The sequence below is a fragment of the Panicum virgatum genome, chromosome 5N, assembly GCF_016808335.1.
Source record: "Panicum virgatum strain AP13 chromosome 5N, P.virgatum_v5, whole genome shotgun sequence".
NCBI classification, from domain to species: Eukaryota; Viridiplantae; Streptophyta; class Magnoliopsida; order Poales; family Poaceae; genus Panicum; species Panicum virgatum.
Window position 1 is genome coordinate 63,713,198 of NC_053149.1, and position 16,372 is coordinate 63,729,569.

A 16,372-nucleotide genomic window follows, 5' to 3' on the forward strand; every position below is an offset into this window, starting at 1 on the left:
ACTGCTTAATTGAGACCAATGTGTTTGCAGTGCACAGGTAGAAACGCCCAGTAACTTAAAATGGCATCGAGCACACTTCATTAATTATATGTTGCGCTCACTTAAGTACATATTCACCTACATAGCAACATCAAAACTGGAGACGATGATGCCCCGTTGCAAAAAAAAAACATTTATATACAACGGACGGGGCATTTACTGCACAAAATGAAAAAAAAGAAAGAAAAAAGTTAACAGACGAGCCAGGTGGAGGGTCTGTCGGAGACGATCGGTCAGTCAGCAACTGCTTTCCTGTAAGTACACAAGCATCTGCGGTTTGCCACATGCTCATGGATTTATTGTGCTTCCACTTGCAAGCAATCCTTGTGTTAGAGCCTACTGGCTGTTTCCATTTTGATTGTCCTGAAAACTTCAAAAGGCTAGTTGTGAGAACAATCAGAAGTTGAGCACATAATGTGCCACACTCAACAGATATCCAATAGACAGATTGTCAAAATAGAGCATTATCGATTCAGTTTGTTTAGTCCTGGAATTACTAGTGGCCCAGGAGTGGTACCAGATCATACCCCTACTGCCCTCTTCACAATCCAACATGGTAAAGCACATTGTACACTAGATAGTTTGCACAAACTGCATTACTCTGAGACCACAAAAAAACTTGTTTCCATTGGCCATAAAATTACCAAATTTGGGTGTTAACAGCTACAGATAGGGACAAATATATAGCAGAAAAATGTGATTAGAAACTAAACAGCTGCTGAGATAGCAACCACTAGTAAACGTCATCCTTTGTGGGAGCATTGAACTTATAGAACATTCCATCTTGAGCAGTCAAAAAATCATTGCACGACCAAGGATTACCATTGAAAAGTATTGATGGACTTACAGGAAATTTTCCTTCAAAGGAGAGCAGCATAACACTTAGAAGCGGGGGGCTTTGGACAGGGGCCCCGCTGTTGGCATCGCTGAAGGCTCTGCAATGGGAGGTCTTATTTGATGGTTGACAACCGAGTTATTAGCCAAAAGTTTATTGCCTGTGCCTCTAATACCGGTAGCATCACTTTCTGGTTGTTGCGGATCTACCGAAGGCTTTACCTGTTGCAACATTATCATTCAATCAACCTTTTGGTCGAGCACAAGTGTTCCAGGATACAAGTTCCAATGTAAATGTAAAAATAACTTGAAAATCCTACAAAATACACTCAGCAAATTCACTATGGTAGTCAGGATATTACTGTGAATTGGGTCCAGGGGTTCACTGTATAGCAACAAAGCAGAAATACTTTAAGGTAAAGGAACAATAGAAAAAAGGATTACAGCTCCAATCAAAGACAGGTTAATATTAACAAAGTAATGTGATCTTACAGAGTTTCTTTGAGGATTCTTATCCTCCCTTGAGAATCCAGGAACAGACAAATGCCAATTTTGTTCTGCAAGATATATTGAAAATTAACAAGCAAAATGAGATGTTGTAGCACATTTCCATGAACATGTGTGCATGAGAGCAAGGTGAAGCAACTGACCCAAGTGCAGCAACACATCCTTTGCTTCCACAACGGATGATTTCCTGTGCTTTGCCAAGCTGCACGCAAATGCAGTCACCTAAGGGCAAACCCATGTCAGCTGAATTACAAGATATCTCCAGCAGATAACATATGATCAAATTTAGAAGATGAAGGTACTCTGATTCTGAACTTGACAGGAAATCATACTCTCTAAACAGATAGCGAGGCAGAAACAATTACCGAGTCAATGAAGTCATCAGCAATTTCTAAAAGTAAATCTTCCACCTCAGGGTCAACCTTGCCTAGGGGATCTACCTGTAATAATAAGACATTATGGTTTAAGAACAGACCAAAGTATTATATTCAACTAAAATAAGAACCTTTTCTAGAACAATAGTGTGTGTATTAACATTGTTGAAATCAAAGTAACATGAATTACAACATCATGAAGAAGTTTTTAAGAGGATAGGTAAGAAAAGATCCAGGCCATCACCTGTGCAACCAGATCTTGTATCTTCCTTTTCCCAAGAAGTTGGCTAGTTCCTTCAGCTCCCTGACTTGCACTTCCACCAGTCATAGTTCCACCGGACAAAGGTGTACCCGGCTGTGATCCTGTAAGGTTCGCAGACTTCTGCGAACCAGATGCTGAAACCCTTGGAGATTGGAGTGGTTGCTGGTGCTGAAACTGCTGGAGAAAATGTTGCTGCTGAATCAGTTGTTGGGCACTGAGATGCGGATGCTGTTGTTGAACTTGTGCAAGTTGCTGTTGAGTCAATCCCGTTTTCTGCTGAAGTTGCTGCATTAACATGAGTCTCTGTTGGTGCTGAAATTGTGGAGAAACTGGTGAGCCCATGGATGACTGCATTTGCTTCAACCACTGCTGCTGCTGCTGCTGTTGCTGTTGCTGTGGCATAGACATTGCTACCATCTGTCCATTTTGCGATGATCCAGGTAGTTGTGAATTTAATGCTGTAATTGACGCTGTTCTCGACAAGCCTTGACCGACTACTTTCTGTAAACCCACAGCACATAAAAATAATGTTTATGCCTTCGAAAATAACAGCTACTACATAAACATCATACATGAGAAATGTTTTTCTAATGCAAGAGCAGGTAATATGTAACAACTTCAGCATGTACCATGTACGGCTGAGCCCCCCCCCCCCCTGCGTCGTCTCCCTGGCGACTCAGGGGGCGACGCCGCGCCCCCACCCAGCACCTCCCGTTGGCTGCCGCAGGGGGCCGCCACTGCCGCCGGCGACCGGCCGGGCGGCGGCGGCGGCCGGCAGCTAAGCCGAAGTCGGCTTGGTTTGCCCCCTCCCCACCTCCTCCCTTCCCTTTTCTCCAATCTCGTGAATCTTGACCCTTTGCCACCACCGCCGGCCGCGCAGGTCCAGATCCGGCGACTCCCTTGCCGGATCGGGGCTTCCCTTGGCCGGATCTGGCCTCCCGCGGTGGTTTTGGCCAGGGCCGGCCCTCCACTCGCTGGGGCTCCTTGTCGGCCGGCGCTCCCTTGCCAAGGCCCGCCCCCTGGTGGGGCGTGCGCGGCGGTGGTGCGCACGCCGGCGTGGTGGCTCGGCTCGTCGCGGCCCCTGCTGGGCATGCACTAGCGCCGCGCGTTGGCTGCTGCCACTGGCGGCGGCGGCGGCGACGCGGGTCTCCGGCCCTCCGGCGGCGCTGGCGGGCTGGCCCGCCCCTAGTCCGGCAGTCGCCCCGCATGTGCCTTCCTGTGTGCTGCTCCTGGTGGCCGCGGGTGGGCTCTCCTGTGTTGTGGCGACGTTGTTCGACCCTCGGCTCTGGAGTAGGTTTGAGGTGGAGGCGAAAGCCTTAGGTCTCCTCGCGGACCAATGATGACGACGCCTGCGGGCGCCGTTCACCTTCTTGAAGGCGTCATCCTTCCCACCTCTTCCCTCTCCTCCGTTAAGCTTTCCGGGCGGAAGCCTTGACCTTTTTGGTCGGACGACGACGGCGTCTTTGGCGTCGCTCCCTCCCTGGAGGCGTCGTTTTGGAAGCTCGGCTTGCGGTGGTCGTCTACTGGTGGTGGTCGCTGGCTCTCTCTGGAGTCTCTGCTTCTGCGCCTGCCTTGGCTAGCATCGTCAACTTCGTCTAGGTTGCATTGGTCGTGTTCTGGCGGATGCTTTGCCGCCCTGTTCTGGTGGATGCTTGGCCACCGCCGTCGTCTTGGTGCTCGTTTCTGGCGGATGCTTTGCCGCTTTGATGGATCGGGTGGATGCTTTGCCACCCTTGTCGTGTTGTCGATCCTTGCACCCTTGGCGTTGTAATATCCTGTTGCAGGTTCCAGTTGCGGTTGTTTCTAGGTTCGCAGGATTGCCTATGTCTTCCCCGTTTTTCCTTGTTGTATTTGTTTTCGCCTTAATAGCCTCTGCCTATTAAGGTTTGTACTGGTCGTATTGCTTTCTTCTTAATGAAATACGTGCTCAGGCACGTTCGCAAAACAAAACAAAAAAGCATGTACCATGTGCAAGTCTGGTTTGTTACCAATTAATGGGAAATAGGGATAAAGGGTACACAAGTTGCAACTCTCAACCAGTTTTACACGGTGGATTAAAGAAAGATCAAACAATGTTGTCAACAGACTGTTTATTACTTGTTTCAGCATTTGCATATAAATATATGTTCTTCAAGAAAAGAATCTTGACACACTGCAGCGTTCCTTAACATTAGAGCGGCCAGAAGACAATGTATAAAAATTGCTGGGAGACTACTTTTTCTTGTATAGTCCTTATAAAGTGTTAGTGTACCTGCGGAGATAGTGCAGCTTGTTGGGATGCCTGAGGTCTCATTTGTGCATGGGCAAACCGTTGTTGAGCACCATAGGGGATAGTTCCATTCGGTCTCATCTGGTTCATCCCCATAGTACCCATGACTCCCATGGGCTGCATCCCTTGCAGAGCTTGAGCTGTATTAGCATTATTCAATTGAGTACCTTGTACCATACCCTTTTGCCTTGCCTATAGGGGGGAAAAAAGTCAATTACTCTATTAGTAGCCTCTAAAAAATAAAGAAAATAACTCTTATTAAAACCTGCTGGTTGTAGCTACCATAAAATGAAACACTTTTCTCTCCCAATCAAAATTCCAAAAGGCAAACTCAGAACAGCGTCATTCCTTTCAACAGGCCATCAATCCATTGTGTAATTTTTATCAATAAAATGAAGTATTTACAGCCACAAATAGAACTATCTACTAATAAGTATTAATGTATTATTGGTAAGAGATTTCAGATAATTTATTTCTTTCCAGTCTACCTTCAGAATGAAGAGTTTAGAAACTTTGGCCCTTTCCTTTGCCCGCATCATGATCTCACAGATGCAGTAGATAACTTCAAAAGAATTAAATATTCTGAATTCACTACTTATTTTCTTTTAAAAGAGCAGAGATGGCTAAAGGAAACCTGTTCGACCACGCTTAATAAGCTTTGACTACCCATGTCTAATCTTGCGTGATTTTATTTCTACAGGCATTTTACGAAGCTGTTTCTACCCATCAAAACCAACCTGATTGAACAGAATAAAAAACAAGGAGTCCTAACACCAAAGTAAAGTGCATAATAATTGTGACAGCTTCTAGCATGAGTCATTCGCATTTAAAAGTCTTCATTAACATTTTATCCTTCCTGTTATATTGACTCTATGCACGAGATGCAAAATTCAGTTTACTTGTGGAGCCCCGACCCTCCAAATTGAGGAATTCACCTGCACCATCATCTGCGACTGAATCCCAAAATGTGCCGCGTTCCCCTGGCCTTGAAGCATCCCAAGCTGGCCCTGCCCAAGCATGGGCGAACGCCCCGCCAGCTGCTGCTGTTGCTGCTGGCCCACCAGCCCGCCGCCACCCGAGAAGTTCATCTGAGCGCCGTATATCCTAGCCGCCATGGCGGCGTACTGCGGGAGCTGGCTGGCTGTGGAGATGCGGGAGGTCGACCCCGAGCGGTGGATCTGGCCGAACCCCCCGGCGCCGGCCCCCGCCTGCGTGGGCGAGGGCGCCTGCAGCTGCGGCGGGCGCGGCGGGTAGTCCATGGATCCCCCTCCGCCCGAGGCGGCAGCGGCCGCTGCCGCCGGGTCGAGCTGCTGCGGGGAGGAGATGTGCGCGGAGAGGTCGGAGACGGTCGGGGACGGGGGGATTTGCGGGGAGAGGAGGGGGTTGGGGTTTTGCGGGGTGGAGACGGAGGCCCCGGCGGCGAGCTGGTCGGGCTGCGCCGGCGACGCGGAGGCGGCCACGGGCGGCGGATCCGCCATGGCGGGGGGCTGTAGGGTTTCGGCGGCGGGGGTCGGACGGGGACGAGACGATGCGGTTGCGTCGGGTCGGGTCGGGGGCCTGGCGGGGCAGGTACGGGTTCGTGTGGGACAGTTTGACGTGTGCGCGTAGTCTTTTCGGCGGTTGAGTCAGAAGGAGGGTTAGATGGTGTTCGGGTCGCTGGCGGACGGGCCCCACGGGATCATTTCTCGGATAACAGGCCCTGTTCAGCAGCTATTCCGGCTTGCGGCTTTGCCGTTGGACAAACTTTTCGGTTCATGCTGATGCACCACACCGTGCGCTACCAACTTCCAAGCATTGAAGCACAAGCATGACAGCAGCGCGCCTCCATGCGCCTCGTCGAAAAAGATGGTCGTGCCTCTGCACGATGCTGCGGTCACCCTGGCATCGGAAAAACAGCATTCGTGCGAAGCTTGTGGGTTCAGGCGTTCAGGTGATGAAAAAACTGGCATCACCCCCAACCCACACACCCGATCGTAAGCCTAGTTCAAAGTGCAGTTAATTTTCCGCTTAGTATCAGTGGCGGATCTAGAATCCAAGTAGGGGGGCTGAGTTTCCCATCTTCTTCTTTCCTCCTCTCTTTTCCTTCTTCTTTCTTCTCCTTTTCTTTTTTCCTCTCCATTCATGGGTAGAAATTGTAGGGGGGCTCCAATGGACTGCATGGGGTAGGGGGCTCCAGCCCCCCCTGCTTAGTATTGCTAATTAACACAAGTAGCATGGTGATCACAAGATCACATAATCTAAGAGTATTGATCATATTGAATTGATGCGGAATAAGCTAAGGTGGGTAAATCATTGTACCAACTACCAACTTAGTAGTTATTATTAGTGTAGACGTAGCAGGCATGGTGTAGATGTACACTTAATCTTCACCAATTTATGAGCTTGTTGTTCTTGATTGGTGAAGAGCTTGATATAGCTGCAATCCACGGTGAAGTTGATATCTTGAGCTCTTGCTCCCTCTAGCGATGAGGGTTTAGATGTACTAATCTTTTCACGTGAAGTTTTACATCGTCGAACTCTTAGCATTACCTCGCAAAAAAAGTACTCTTAGCATTATATAAGCGATGTGATCATGTGAGGTAGGGCGGAGACCATATAAATTACGCCAGGTGTGCTTACTGAACAAAGCACGGAATGAAATCCTAATTAGACACGCTAAGTGGATTTCTTACGCCAAAAGAAGCTCTTGATTGTTACGCCGAGATCACAAAATTCCCAGCATCTCCCCTGTCCCTCCTCCGCACTGACGGCCGAACGTGCCAAGAGTGTGATCATAGGACGCTGGAGAGCAGCAACAATTCATCTGCTCGATTGGTCCTGCACTTCTGCTCACTGACACACGGTCCAGGTCCATCGCATTAGAACATCCTCGGCAAATCCGAGACCTCCTCTATCTCTGCCTCTCCATCGCCGCCGACGAGCGAAGCACGCCCGGCACGTCGCATCAGATTCAACTCACCGCCATCCACGTCTGGCGCCCGGCCAGACACCGTCGCCCGGCGGTCACGCGCTAGCCCCGTAGCGTAAGCTGCTGGCTCCAAGACGACCGCACAAGGTCGACGCGCTCTTGGCGGCCAGCGCAGCTGGGGCGTGTGGGTGGGGCGCGACGGGCGGCGCCACGGGGGAGCCAAGGCCTCGGCGCTGGGTCCGTTCCGTCGTCCAGAGGACTTGGCCCAGGTAAAGACAAGCCCGCGCTGGCCGCTGCCTCTTTTCCAATTCCAACCCCGTTCCGCGTCGGCAGTGGAATTCGTCCGCCTGCCTGCGCAACAGATACCCGCGGGCCGCGGTCGCTCCCGGGATCTCTGCTTCCGGCGGGCAGTCGCCTCCTCCGCCGCGCCCAGCCCCACCTGGAAACGGTCCAGCACCTGGTAGCCCTGGGCAAATTTAACCGAAAACCGAGGACCGAATCGAACTAACCGAGAACCGGAACCCAAAGAACCGGAACCGAGAATTTCGGTTCTCTATTCGGTTCCCAATTCCCAGGAACCGAAATCTTCGGTTCGGTTCTTTGACTCGGATAACCGAAAAACCGAGCCCATTGCAATTTAATTTCATAAAGCCCAAGTGGCCCAAGTTGGCGGCCCATTTAACAACCCTAGCCCACGTTCTCACCCACTTCCAGACTTCCCACGCCTCCCCTACCCCCTCTCACGGAGCGGCACTCCCCTCCCCAATCTCCCATCCTGCCGCCCCTACCTGGCAGCTCGCCAGCTCCTGCGGCCCCCGCACCACCAGTGCCCGGCGCGACCAGGAGAGCACGCCGGCACGCCGCCCCAACCCCCGTCCATCCCTCGTCGCCCCCGACCGCCATCTCCCTCCCTCCCGATGCAGCGGCACCAGGCTTGGCCGCCGTCTTCCTCCCTCCCGGCGCGGCGGCGCCAGCGCCACGCTTGGCCACCTTCTACCTTCCTCCCGGCGGGGTGGCGCCAGCACGGTCGCGGGACGGGGCGATGGCGGCGGCACCGTGGGGCATGGGTGGATGGCGCGCTGCCACAGCCCACGACGGCGGCGGCGCATCTATGGCGCACGACTGCGGGATGGAGCGGCGACGGCGGCCACCGAGACGGCGCAGCGGCGCGACTTGCGGGACGGTGCGACAGCAGCACTAGCACTCCTGGAGAAGAACTCGGTTAGTTCGGGTATAACCGGAACCGGAATCGAAACCGAACTAACCGAAACCGAACTTCCTCGGTTCCTATATTCTAAAAGAATCGATCGGTCCCTGATTTCTAAGAACTGAACTTTATAGGAACCGAAGAACCAAACCGATCGGTTCGGTTAGAACCGAATGCCCAGGGCTAGCACCTGGCCACGCTCGTCAATCCTCCGCTGGCAGCTACGGGGGCGTCTATTTATCGCGTTCTGCGATTGGAACCCGTCCAATCGCAGAAGCGAGCCGCACGGGAAAGATGAACAGCGCCCCCCGCGGCCCCCGGTGGCGCCTCCGCCGCCTCCGCCGCCGCCCTCCACCGCCGCCACGCTAATCGAGCTCGCCGCCGCGCGCCGCGCGCCGCCGCCTTCTCCTCGCCCCCGCCGCCGGCACCGCCCACCGGTTGTCCGGCCCCGCCCGGCCGGCGTCGCTCCCGCGCCGCCTCGCCCTCTGCCGGCCGAACCGCCGCCACCGCCTGGCCGACGCCGCCCCCGACCCCCTCCTCTATGGCCGGCGGCCATGGAGCCGCCCCACCCCAAGCAAATCGGAATCATAAGGTCGCCGCCGCCCTCCACCACCCCGGCCGCCGGCGATCTCGCCGGCGGCCGCTCCGCCCACTAACCACCCCTCGGACCCCGGCCACCCCCCTCCCCTGACCCCGGCGCCAACCACCATCGCTGGCTCGAGGTTGAAGAAGCACAGTGCGCGCACGGGCCCACCTACCAGCGAGCTGCACCTCCCTTCTGCGATAGCTCGACCTCCAGCAGCGCGCGCGATAAATAGCCTCCCCGGGCAGCTACTCCCTCGTCCCTCCATCCCAAATTATTAATTATTTTATTTTTTCTAAACACATTAATTTTAATGTATACCTGTAGATGATAGCTTCGACTACGACACTGTGGTGATAACTGACAAGCTCGGCACCCTCTCCTCTGTTCATAGCAGAAAAAGAAAATATTTGGATCCCGGACGTCTCGGGTTAACGTTAATCCACTGTATTCAGTTTCCAGTGGATCACGCCACCCGGGCAGTTGAAGCTTTCCACTGACTGCGTCCGGATGTACGTAACTGTCGATCGACGTCGAAGCAGTAATGATCTTGAAATGGTCTTCTTCTTTTTTTTTTCTTTTTTTTTTTCTAGCGGAGCAGGTACGCTTTAACCTTCCGAGCTCTGAAAAAAGCGCACCGCCGATATGATCATCGTCCAATCTGAAGACTCGTCGTGCGAGACAACGCGACCAATCTCTTCGAAACGTACCTGGATTGAACTGCCCGGTAACCCATGGCGCTGCGCATTCCGCGGCGACGAATGAAACCGTCAAACCGTCGAGCTGTTGATCCATCAGACATGCACATCAAGAGCTCAAGGTTCATGTCGTCAGTCCGAGAACAGCAGCAGCGTTAGCATTCAGAGCGGTATTGGATCCATTGTTTGGGTTCCGGTCGGTCTCCGTCCGAACAGTACTTTCCAAAGTCTTTCTTGCTGGGCTAATTGGATTGGTTGTTCATGTCCCTTTCCATGGCGACTTTGCCCGCCCTTTTTATACCCCCGTCGAGCGTCCTTGGCCGCACTACTACTCATCATCCCCATCCAGCAGCTCCCCCGATTTTACAAGTCACTGGCAACTAGCTCAAGTAGTTTCTGAGATTTCTGAAACCACTCCAGCACTCTTGCTTCTGAAACTTCAACCCATGGAGGGTGTCATCCCGTTCATCTTCAAGGTCATCGCGCAGTACAAGGAAGAAGGGCAGGCCTCCTTCGGCGGCTTGCTATCGGATTCTGACGAGCCCTCGCCGGTGTCGTCGTACGTGCTCCTGCCGGGTGATTCTGACGGCCGCCACCGCGACGAGATCAGGGATCAGCAGCTCTGTCCGACGTCCGTGCACGCCGAGGTCGTCACCACCTGCACCGCGCGGGCGTCTCCAATCCGATGCCCGACGCTGCGGCGGCGAGCGTGAAATTTGGAGGTCAAAGTGGCAGGATTGGTGACACTGAACCTAAGGTTCCTTGCAAGATGAACAAGTATGGTACGATCATGTGCAAACAGCGAGCAATAGCATGAACTGGAAAAGAACAGACTGGTTTTCAGGTTCTGTATGCTTTTTACTAGCTTTCATACCTTTTTTTTCCTCTGACGCTGGAGCTTGCTAATGAGGCAAAATAAGTCTCAAGGAGGTTTTGCAAGTTAAGCATCAAGTGTTCTGTAGTGTGAAAAATAAACAGGTAACAAGTAGCCTGTATGTGCGCAACAGGACAAGAATAACGGTGCATGTTGTACAGGATGGTTAATTATGTCATTTTGTGTTTTTTGGGAACATTCTGTCATCTGTCTCATTGCCTCCTGTCTCGAGTCATGCATGTCTACTCTCTCTCGCACACGACACGATGGCACGACGCATATTTGCTGGCCCAATTGAGTATGTTCCACGAGTACTGGGCCTAAGGAAATTAAGCCCAATGGGCCATGAGTCCTGAGATAGTTGGTTCCTTGATTCGGAACATCTGAAAAGTAAAGTAAAAAATCTGTTTTACCTCCTCCAACTATCATGAAAATTTAGTTTTTCTCCCGCAACTACGAAACCGGGTACTTCACCCCCTCAACTTTTCAAACCGTGGCATTTTACATCCCTCGAGTGATTTTGAAGGCCGTTTTGCTACAGTAACCGAGGTTGCTACAGTAACCATAGTTTTGTCTTTTTCTTTTTCAAAAAAATTTCAATTGAATCTTTGTAGACATAGAAAAATCATAAAATAAAAAATTCAATTTTGTTGGACTCCACATGAGAAGATCTACACATTGAACATATAATATGATATGCTTTAGGCTTTAGTATAAAGTTTTTGCTACGAAGGTTTTGTCTTTGTCTCTTTTATTTATTGGGCTGAATATATGAAAAATCATTATAAATCATAGAAAAATCTAATTTTGTTAGACTCCACATGAAATTGAATTTACAATGATTTACAAAATTAGATTCCACATGAAATTGAATCTAACAAAATTCAATTTTGTAAATTCAATTTCACGTGGAGTCTAACAAAATTAATTTTCTATTTTATGATTTACAATGACTTTTCATAGATTCAGCCAAATAAATAATTAAGACAAAGACAAAACCTTCGTAGCAAAAATTTTATACTAAAATATATCATATTATATATTCAATGTGTAGATCTTCTCATGTGGAGTCCAACAAAATTGAATTTTTCATTTTATGATTTTTCTATAATTTACAATGATTTTTCAAAGATTCAACTGAAATTTTTTGAAAAGGGAAAGACAAAATTAGTGTTACTGTAGCAAACCGTGGTTACTGTAGCGAAACAGCCTTCAAAACCACTCGAGGGAGAAAAATGCCACGGTTTGAAAAGTTGAGGGAGGTGAAGTGTCCGATTTTATAGTTGCAGGAGGAAAACCAAATTTTCGTGATAGTTGGAGGAGGTAAAATAGACTTTTTTTCAAAAGTAAAATTAATTCACCTTACTATGTCTACGAGTATTGGGCCTAAGGAAAACAAGACCAATAGTCCTAAGAAAAGGAAGCTTCACATTTTTCTTGTTCAGCATCTGACAAAGAAAAATAATTCACCTTACTATGATTTCCAAGTCCATCCTGTGAAGCCCGAAAAAGTTCATCACATGTGACATATAGCCGATTAGCCGGGGAACAAGACATGCCATATTTCAGCATATTAACTCGTGGTCCAGCTCCCAGCACAATCAGGCAGGGTCTAGCAAAAGCTAAAAGAAGGATAGCTGAAAATACACTATCCAGCTAGTTCAGAGTTCAGACAATGGCGCCCCACAAGATTGAGTATTTATTCTGTGCAAATGAAACAAAAAACAGAAATAACCAGCACTATTTCAGAATCAACAGAAACACAGAGGAAATCAGCGCCCAAGCGCCACCAATTTCCCGCCACGCGCATCACGTTGCGGATCCACTCTCAGCCCCCGTCGGTCACAGGCTCACAGCGCTTGCTCTCAGCAAGCAACCCGACCGGTTCCTTGGATTCGTCGACACCGCAGCAGGTTTGAGTGACCTCAGAAAAGCCCGAGATCTGCCGGGTTTCGCGAAGCGCTAGGAGGTGCGTGCACGGCGTTATTGCCAGTCGCATCGGATAAGATAATGGCAGACCCATCACAGCACAGCAGTACAGCACAGGTGGCCCATGGCGTCGAGGAATCAGCTTTGCTAGCAGAATATGCCGAAACCATCAGTGGACTCGCGTGCTCAGCACTTGAGCTCGGCTTCACTCTAGCCTACACATGCGCAGAGCAGATAGGATGCCAGCCCGGTGCCTTGGTGCCGGGAAAGTGGCCATGGCGACCGGGACCGGAAGAAGCAAGCAAAGCGCCTGCCTGCTTTCCGTCGAGGAAGGAATGTGCGCGGTGGCGCCTCTGGCCGGAGAAGAGACACGCTGCTCGTGAATTGTGATGGGGGGAAAACCCGACGCCGTTGCTTCGGCAGAACGCCGGCGATGTCTCGTCGTCGACGGCGCAAAGCCACTCGCGAATGCCAGCCACGGAAGATTTGGGTAAGCGACAGCGTTGCAGGCGGCGGTAGCATCGGTCCGACGTGTGACGAGCGGAGAGGATAGCGCCAGCGCCGCACGTGCTGACGTGGATCAAAAGGGCGGGGCCCGGAGGCCGTGGGCCCTATAAATCGGACCCAGACGCTGGCGCTGGGCCTCTGAGCCCAACCGTTGAGGACACTGCCCAGCCAATCCAATCGCCCAGAAGCGGCAGGCCGGCAGCCTCTCGCTCGCGGCGGTCTGGTCTGGTGCCCTCTTCGGTGGGAGAAGGCCGGAAGGAAGGGGAGGGGGAGGACGCAAGGCGAAGCGAGGCGACCGGCCGACGCAGGGAGAGAGAGTGCCGCGCGAGCGCCCCCCCAAATCTCGTCCTGCCGTCCCCCGCGGTAATTCTTTTCTGCTCGCAAGCAGCCCGAGCTTGCTCAGATGGATTATCTCTCCTTTCAGTTAGTCGCCAATTTGTTTGGCTGCGAGATAGATTAGGCTCCGCTTCCTCGGCGCGCGAGATCGATTGATGTCGGTTGGCGCGGTTTGGTACCTAGGGGGCGTATCTGCCGAAATAACCTGGAGGGTTCAGTTAAAGCTCAGTGCAGATCGGTTATGCGCATTTTCTGTTTTTTCCTCTTCTTGATTTGATTTGTGATGCGGCCAACAGGGATTTAGGGAGGAAAGGAACCAAGTGGTTCACCATGAAGGCGCTCATTCTTGTTGGGGGTTTCGGAACCCGCCTGCGCCCTTTGACTCTCAGCTTCCCAAAGCCCCTTGTTGATTTTGCAAACAAGCCCATGATTCTGCATCAGGTAATTACTCCTAAGCTGATAGGGTATGAGCATTCTAGTATATTCTTCTGCTTTTTTCTTGGGGGCATACGAACGTTCTGATATGATATATATCCTGTACTGCGCCATTGTTTTTTGGTAGTCTGTTATCAGTTGCCTCGAAATTAATACTGGGCTTAATATGATGGTTTATAGTTAGTTGCTTTGGTATTTTTGAACCCAAGTCCACATCATTTAATCATCTATCATCAGTAGCTTTTGATTGTGCCTGTCCCTGAAGTTAGCTCAGAAACAATTTAGCCATGCAACTGTTGCTTTCCTTGGTAGTCTTCTGTCATTTTTTTCCCATAAAATTTATGCATCAACTTGGGAAAATAATTGGTGTATCACATACATTCCTCTCAAAAAAGCGGAATTTTGCTTTCTGTCAATGTACATATGTAAGGATCAACAAAGAGCTCTTTTTATGCGCGGGAAGAAGAAACATGGTTGGAAGAATTAAAACCTGCTCATTTTATGCAGATTGAAGCTTTGAAAGAAGTTGGGGTCACGGAGGTGGTTTTAGCCATCAACTACCGCCCAGAGGTAGAAACAGACCATCCATCTTTTCCAATGTCATATTTAAGTTCTATGATCTAATTGGTACGATCTGTATCTTCCAGGTGATGATTAACTTCTTGAAGGACTTTGAGGATAAGCTTGGCATCACAATTACATGCTCTCAAGAGACCGAGCCCTTAGGAACTGCTGGCCCACTTGCTCTAGCAAGGGACAAGCTTGCAGATGGATCTGGCGAGCCATTCTTTGTCCTCAACAGCGATGTCATAAGTGAATACCCATTTGCTGAACTCATCGAATTTCACAAGAGCCATGGTGGTGAGGCAACAATTATGGTCACTAAGGTAAATTCTTGTTGGCCACTTTCTTGTGGATTTTTTTTTGTATGCATGAGCTGACTTTTCTTTTCAATATAGGTGGATGAACCATCAAAATATGGTGTTGTGGTTATGGAGGAGGCAACTGGAAGGGTGGATAGATTTGTAGAGAAGCCAAAAATATTTGTGGGCAACAAGATCAATGCTGGGATTTACTTGCTCAACCCATCTGTCCTTGACCGCATCGAACTGAGGCCAACATCAATTGAGAAAGAGGTCTTCCCTCAAATTGCAGCTGACCAGAAGCTCTATGCGATGGTTCTTCCAGGATTTTGGATGGATGTTGGTCAGCCGAGGGACTACATTACTGGATTGCGGCTTTATCTAGATTCACTTAGGAAGAAATCAGCTGCCAGGCTTGCTACTGGAGCACATGTTGTTGGCAATGTGTTGGTGCATGAGAGTGCCAAGATCGGAGAGGGTTGTCTGATTGGTCCTGATGTCGCTATTGGACCTGGATGCATTGTGGAGGATGGTGTGAGGCTTTCCCGTTGCACTGTCATGCGTGGTGTTCGTATCAAAAAGCACACTTGCATCTCAAACAGCATTATCGGGTGGCACTCAACTGTTGGACAATGGGCACGGATAGAGAATATGACTATCCTGGGGGAGGATGTTCATGTATGCGATGAAGTATACAGCAATGGCGGTGTTGTCCTCCCACACAAAGAGATCAAGTCAAGCATCTTGAAACCTGAGATCGTCATGTGAGCTATCCAGTTTAACTACAATACATTCTTACCAAGGGAGGATCCCAAATCCCCCTTTTACAAACGATCTCTCTTGGTGTCTTTGTCCTAGTGCAAACAGCATGATACATGTTTGCTTGTTAAATTATCGACAATGTATCCTTGTTCTATGTTGAAAAAATTTAGTGTGTAATCATGAGTGACAAATCACAAGTGACTGTGCTCTCTTGAGTTACAAGATTTTGGACTCTTTGGTGTCTGGGTCTGCAGAAGTTCAATAACATAGCAATAATAAGTTGAGGAAAAAGATTGTGGCCCAAGGTGACTTTGAGTGAGATTAAGTCTCTTTGTGTTCTAATTGCTAAATGCTAATCAGTAGAAATGTACACAGAAGCCTATATGTGTGATGTAACCGAATATTGTGCACATCATTTATACCAATGAATGTACTGTCGGTCTGCTAACTTGTCTATGGCTCACAGCTCTTGTTTTCTTTTTCTTAAAATAAAAAAATCCTGGCATGAGCAGACTAGTGGTAGTGGTGGGCATAGACTCATAGAGGTAGGTCTTGTTTTAATCCGGCAGCTGAGGGCTACGCTCTATGTTATATATAAAAATGCGTTCTCAGTTTCAACAATATGCTGGAACAATGGCATTATGCACGAGATGTTGCTTAATTTCTTAGAAGGCCTTATACAAGTAAATGACCACAACTTCGTTTGTGGAACAAACATATCATTCTACTTGTCTTGCCATGATCCTCCGAGAAATTGTGGATTGGAATTCAATTATTTTCTAGATAGACACCAGAATTGGCTACAGACATACATAATGTGGCCTGGAGAAATGCATCCAGTGAACTGACTATGAAATGCAGCTGCATAAATTTTTATCGCATTCCCCATCAACTAATGCCTATTATGGGAAATCATATAATGGTGTCTATGGTAGAAAATTGAAACAGCATGCCTTTCCATTGCAATCCTTGCCTTTGGAATCTT

General features: G+C 49.6%; 3 protein-coding genes across 3 annotated transcripts; 2 read left to right on the forward strand and 1 right to left on the reverse strand.

The window, feature by feature from the left end:
- Positions 1–61: 61 nt before the first annotated feature.
- Positions 62–5,881, reverse strand: LOC120672364 (transcription initiation factor TFIID subunit 12b-like). Its single transcript, XM_039952718.1, has 8 exons — positions 5,221–5,881; positions 4,268–4,477; positions 1,999–2,517; positions 1,746–1,820; positions 1,524–1,602; positions 1,366–1,430; positions 887–1,095; positions 62–409 (listed from the first exon to the last, which is right to left on the reverse strand). The coding sequence occupies exons 1-7, from the start codon at positions 5,761–5,763 to the stop codon at positions 922–924; spliced, it is 1,665 nt and encodes a 554-aa protein (XP_039808652.1). The 5' UTR covers positions 5,764–5,881; the 3' UTR covers positions 62–409; positions 887–921.
- A 4,138-nt stretch (positions 5,882–10,019) lies between these two features.
- LOC120672015 lies at positions 10,020–10,751 on the forward strand. Its single transcript, XM_039952297.1, has one exon. It carries the CDS (start codon positions 10,128–10,130, stop codon positions 10,392–10,394), a length of 267 nt encoding a protein of 88 aa, XP_039808231.1. The 5' UTR covers positions 10,020–10,127; the 3' UTR covers positions 10,395–10,751.
- Positions 10,752–13,113: 2,362 nt separating this feature from the next.
- Positions 13,114–15,691, forward strand: LOC120673100 (probable mannose-1-phosphate guanylyltransferase 3). The gene is made up of 5 exons (XM_039953790.1): positions 13,114–13,354; positions 13,624–13,768; positions 14,270–14,332; positions 14,410–14,649; positions 14,722–15,691. Exons 2-5 carry the CDS (start codon positions 13,658–13,660, stop codon positions 15,391–15,393), a joined length of 1,086 nt encoding a protein of 361 aa, XP_039809724.1. The 5' UTR covers positions 13,114–13,354; positions 13,624–13,657; the 3' UTR covers positions 15,394–15,691.
- Positions 15,692–16,372: the final 681 nt, after the last annotated feature.

Coding starts and splice junctions, on each gene's coding strand:
- LOC120673100 (XM_039953790.1), top strand. CDS start 13,658: ATGAAGGCGCTCATTCTTGTTGGGGGTTTCGGAACCCGCCTGCGCCCT. Junction 13,769..14,269: donor AGCCCATGATTCTGCATCAG/GTAATTACTCCT, acceptor CATTTTATGCAG/ATTGAAGCTTTGAAAGAAGT. Junction 14,650..14,721: donor CAACAATTATGGTCACTAAG/GTAAATTCTTGT, acceptor TTTTCAATATAG/GTGGATGAACCATCAAAATA.
- LOC120672015 (XM_039952297.1), top strand. CDS start 10,128: ATGGAGGGTGTCATCCCGTTCATCTTCAAGGTCATCGCGCAGTACAAG.
- LOC120672364 (XM_039952718.1), bottom strand. CDS start 5,763: ATGGCGGATCCGCCGCCCGTGGCCGCCTCCGCGTCGCCGGCGCAGCCC. Junction 2,518..4,267: donor AAGCTGCACTATCTCCGCAG/GTACACTAACAC, acceptor GTGGGTTTACAG/AAAGTAGTCGGTCAAGGCTT. Junction 1,431..1,523: donor GGATGTGTTGCTGCACTTGG/GTCAGTTGCTTC, acceptor TATATCTTGCAG/AACAAAATTGGCATTTGTCT.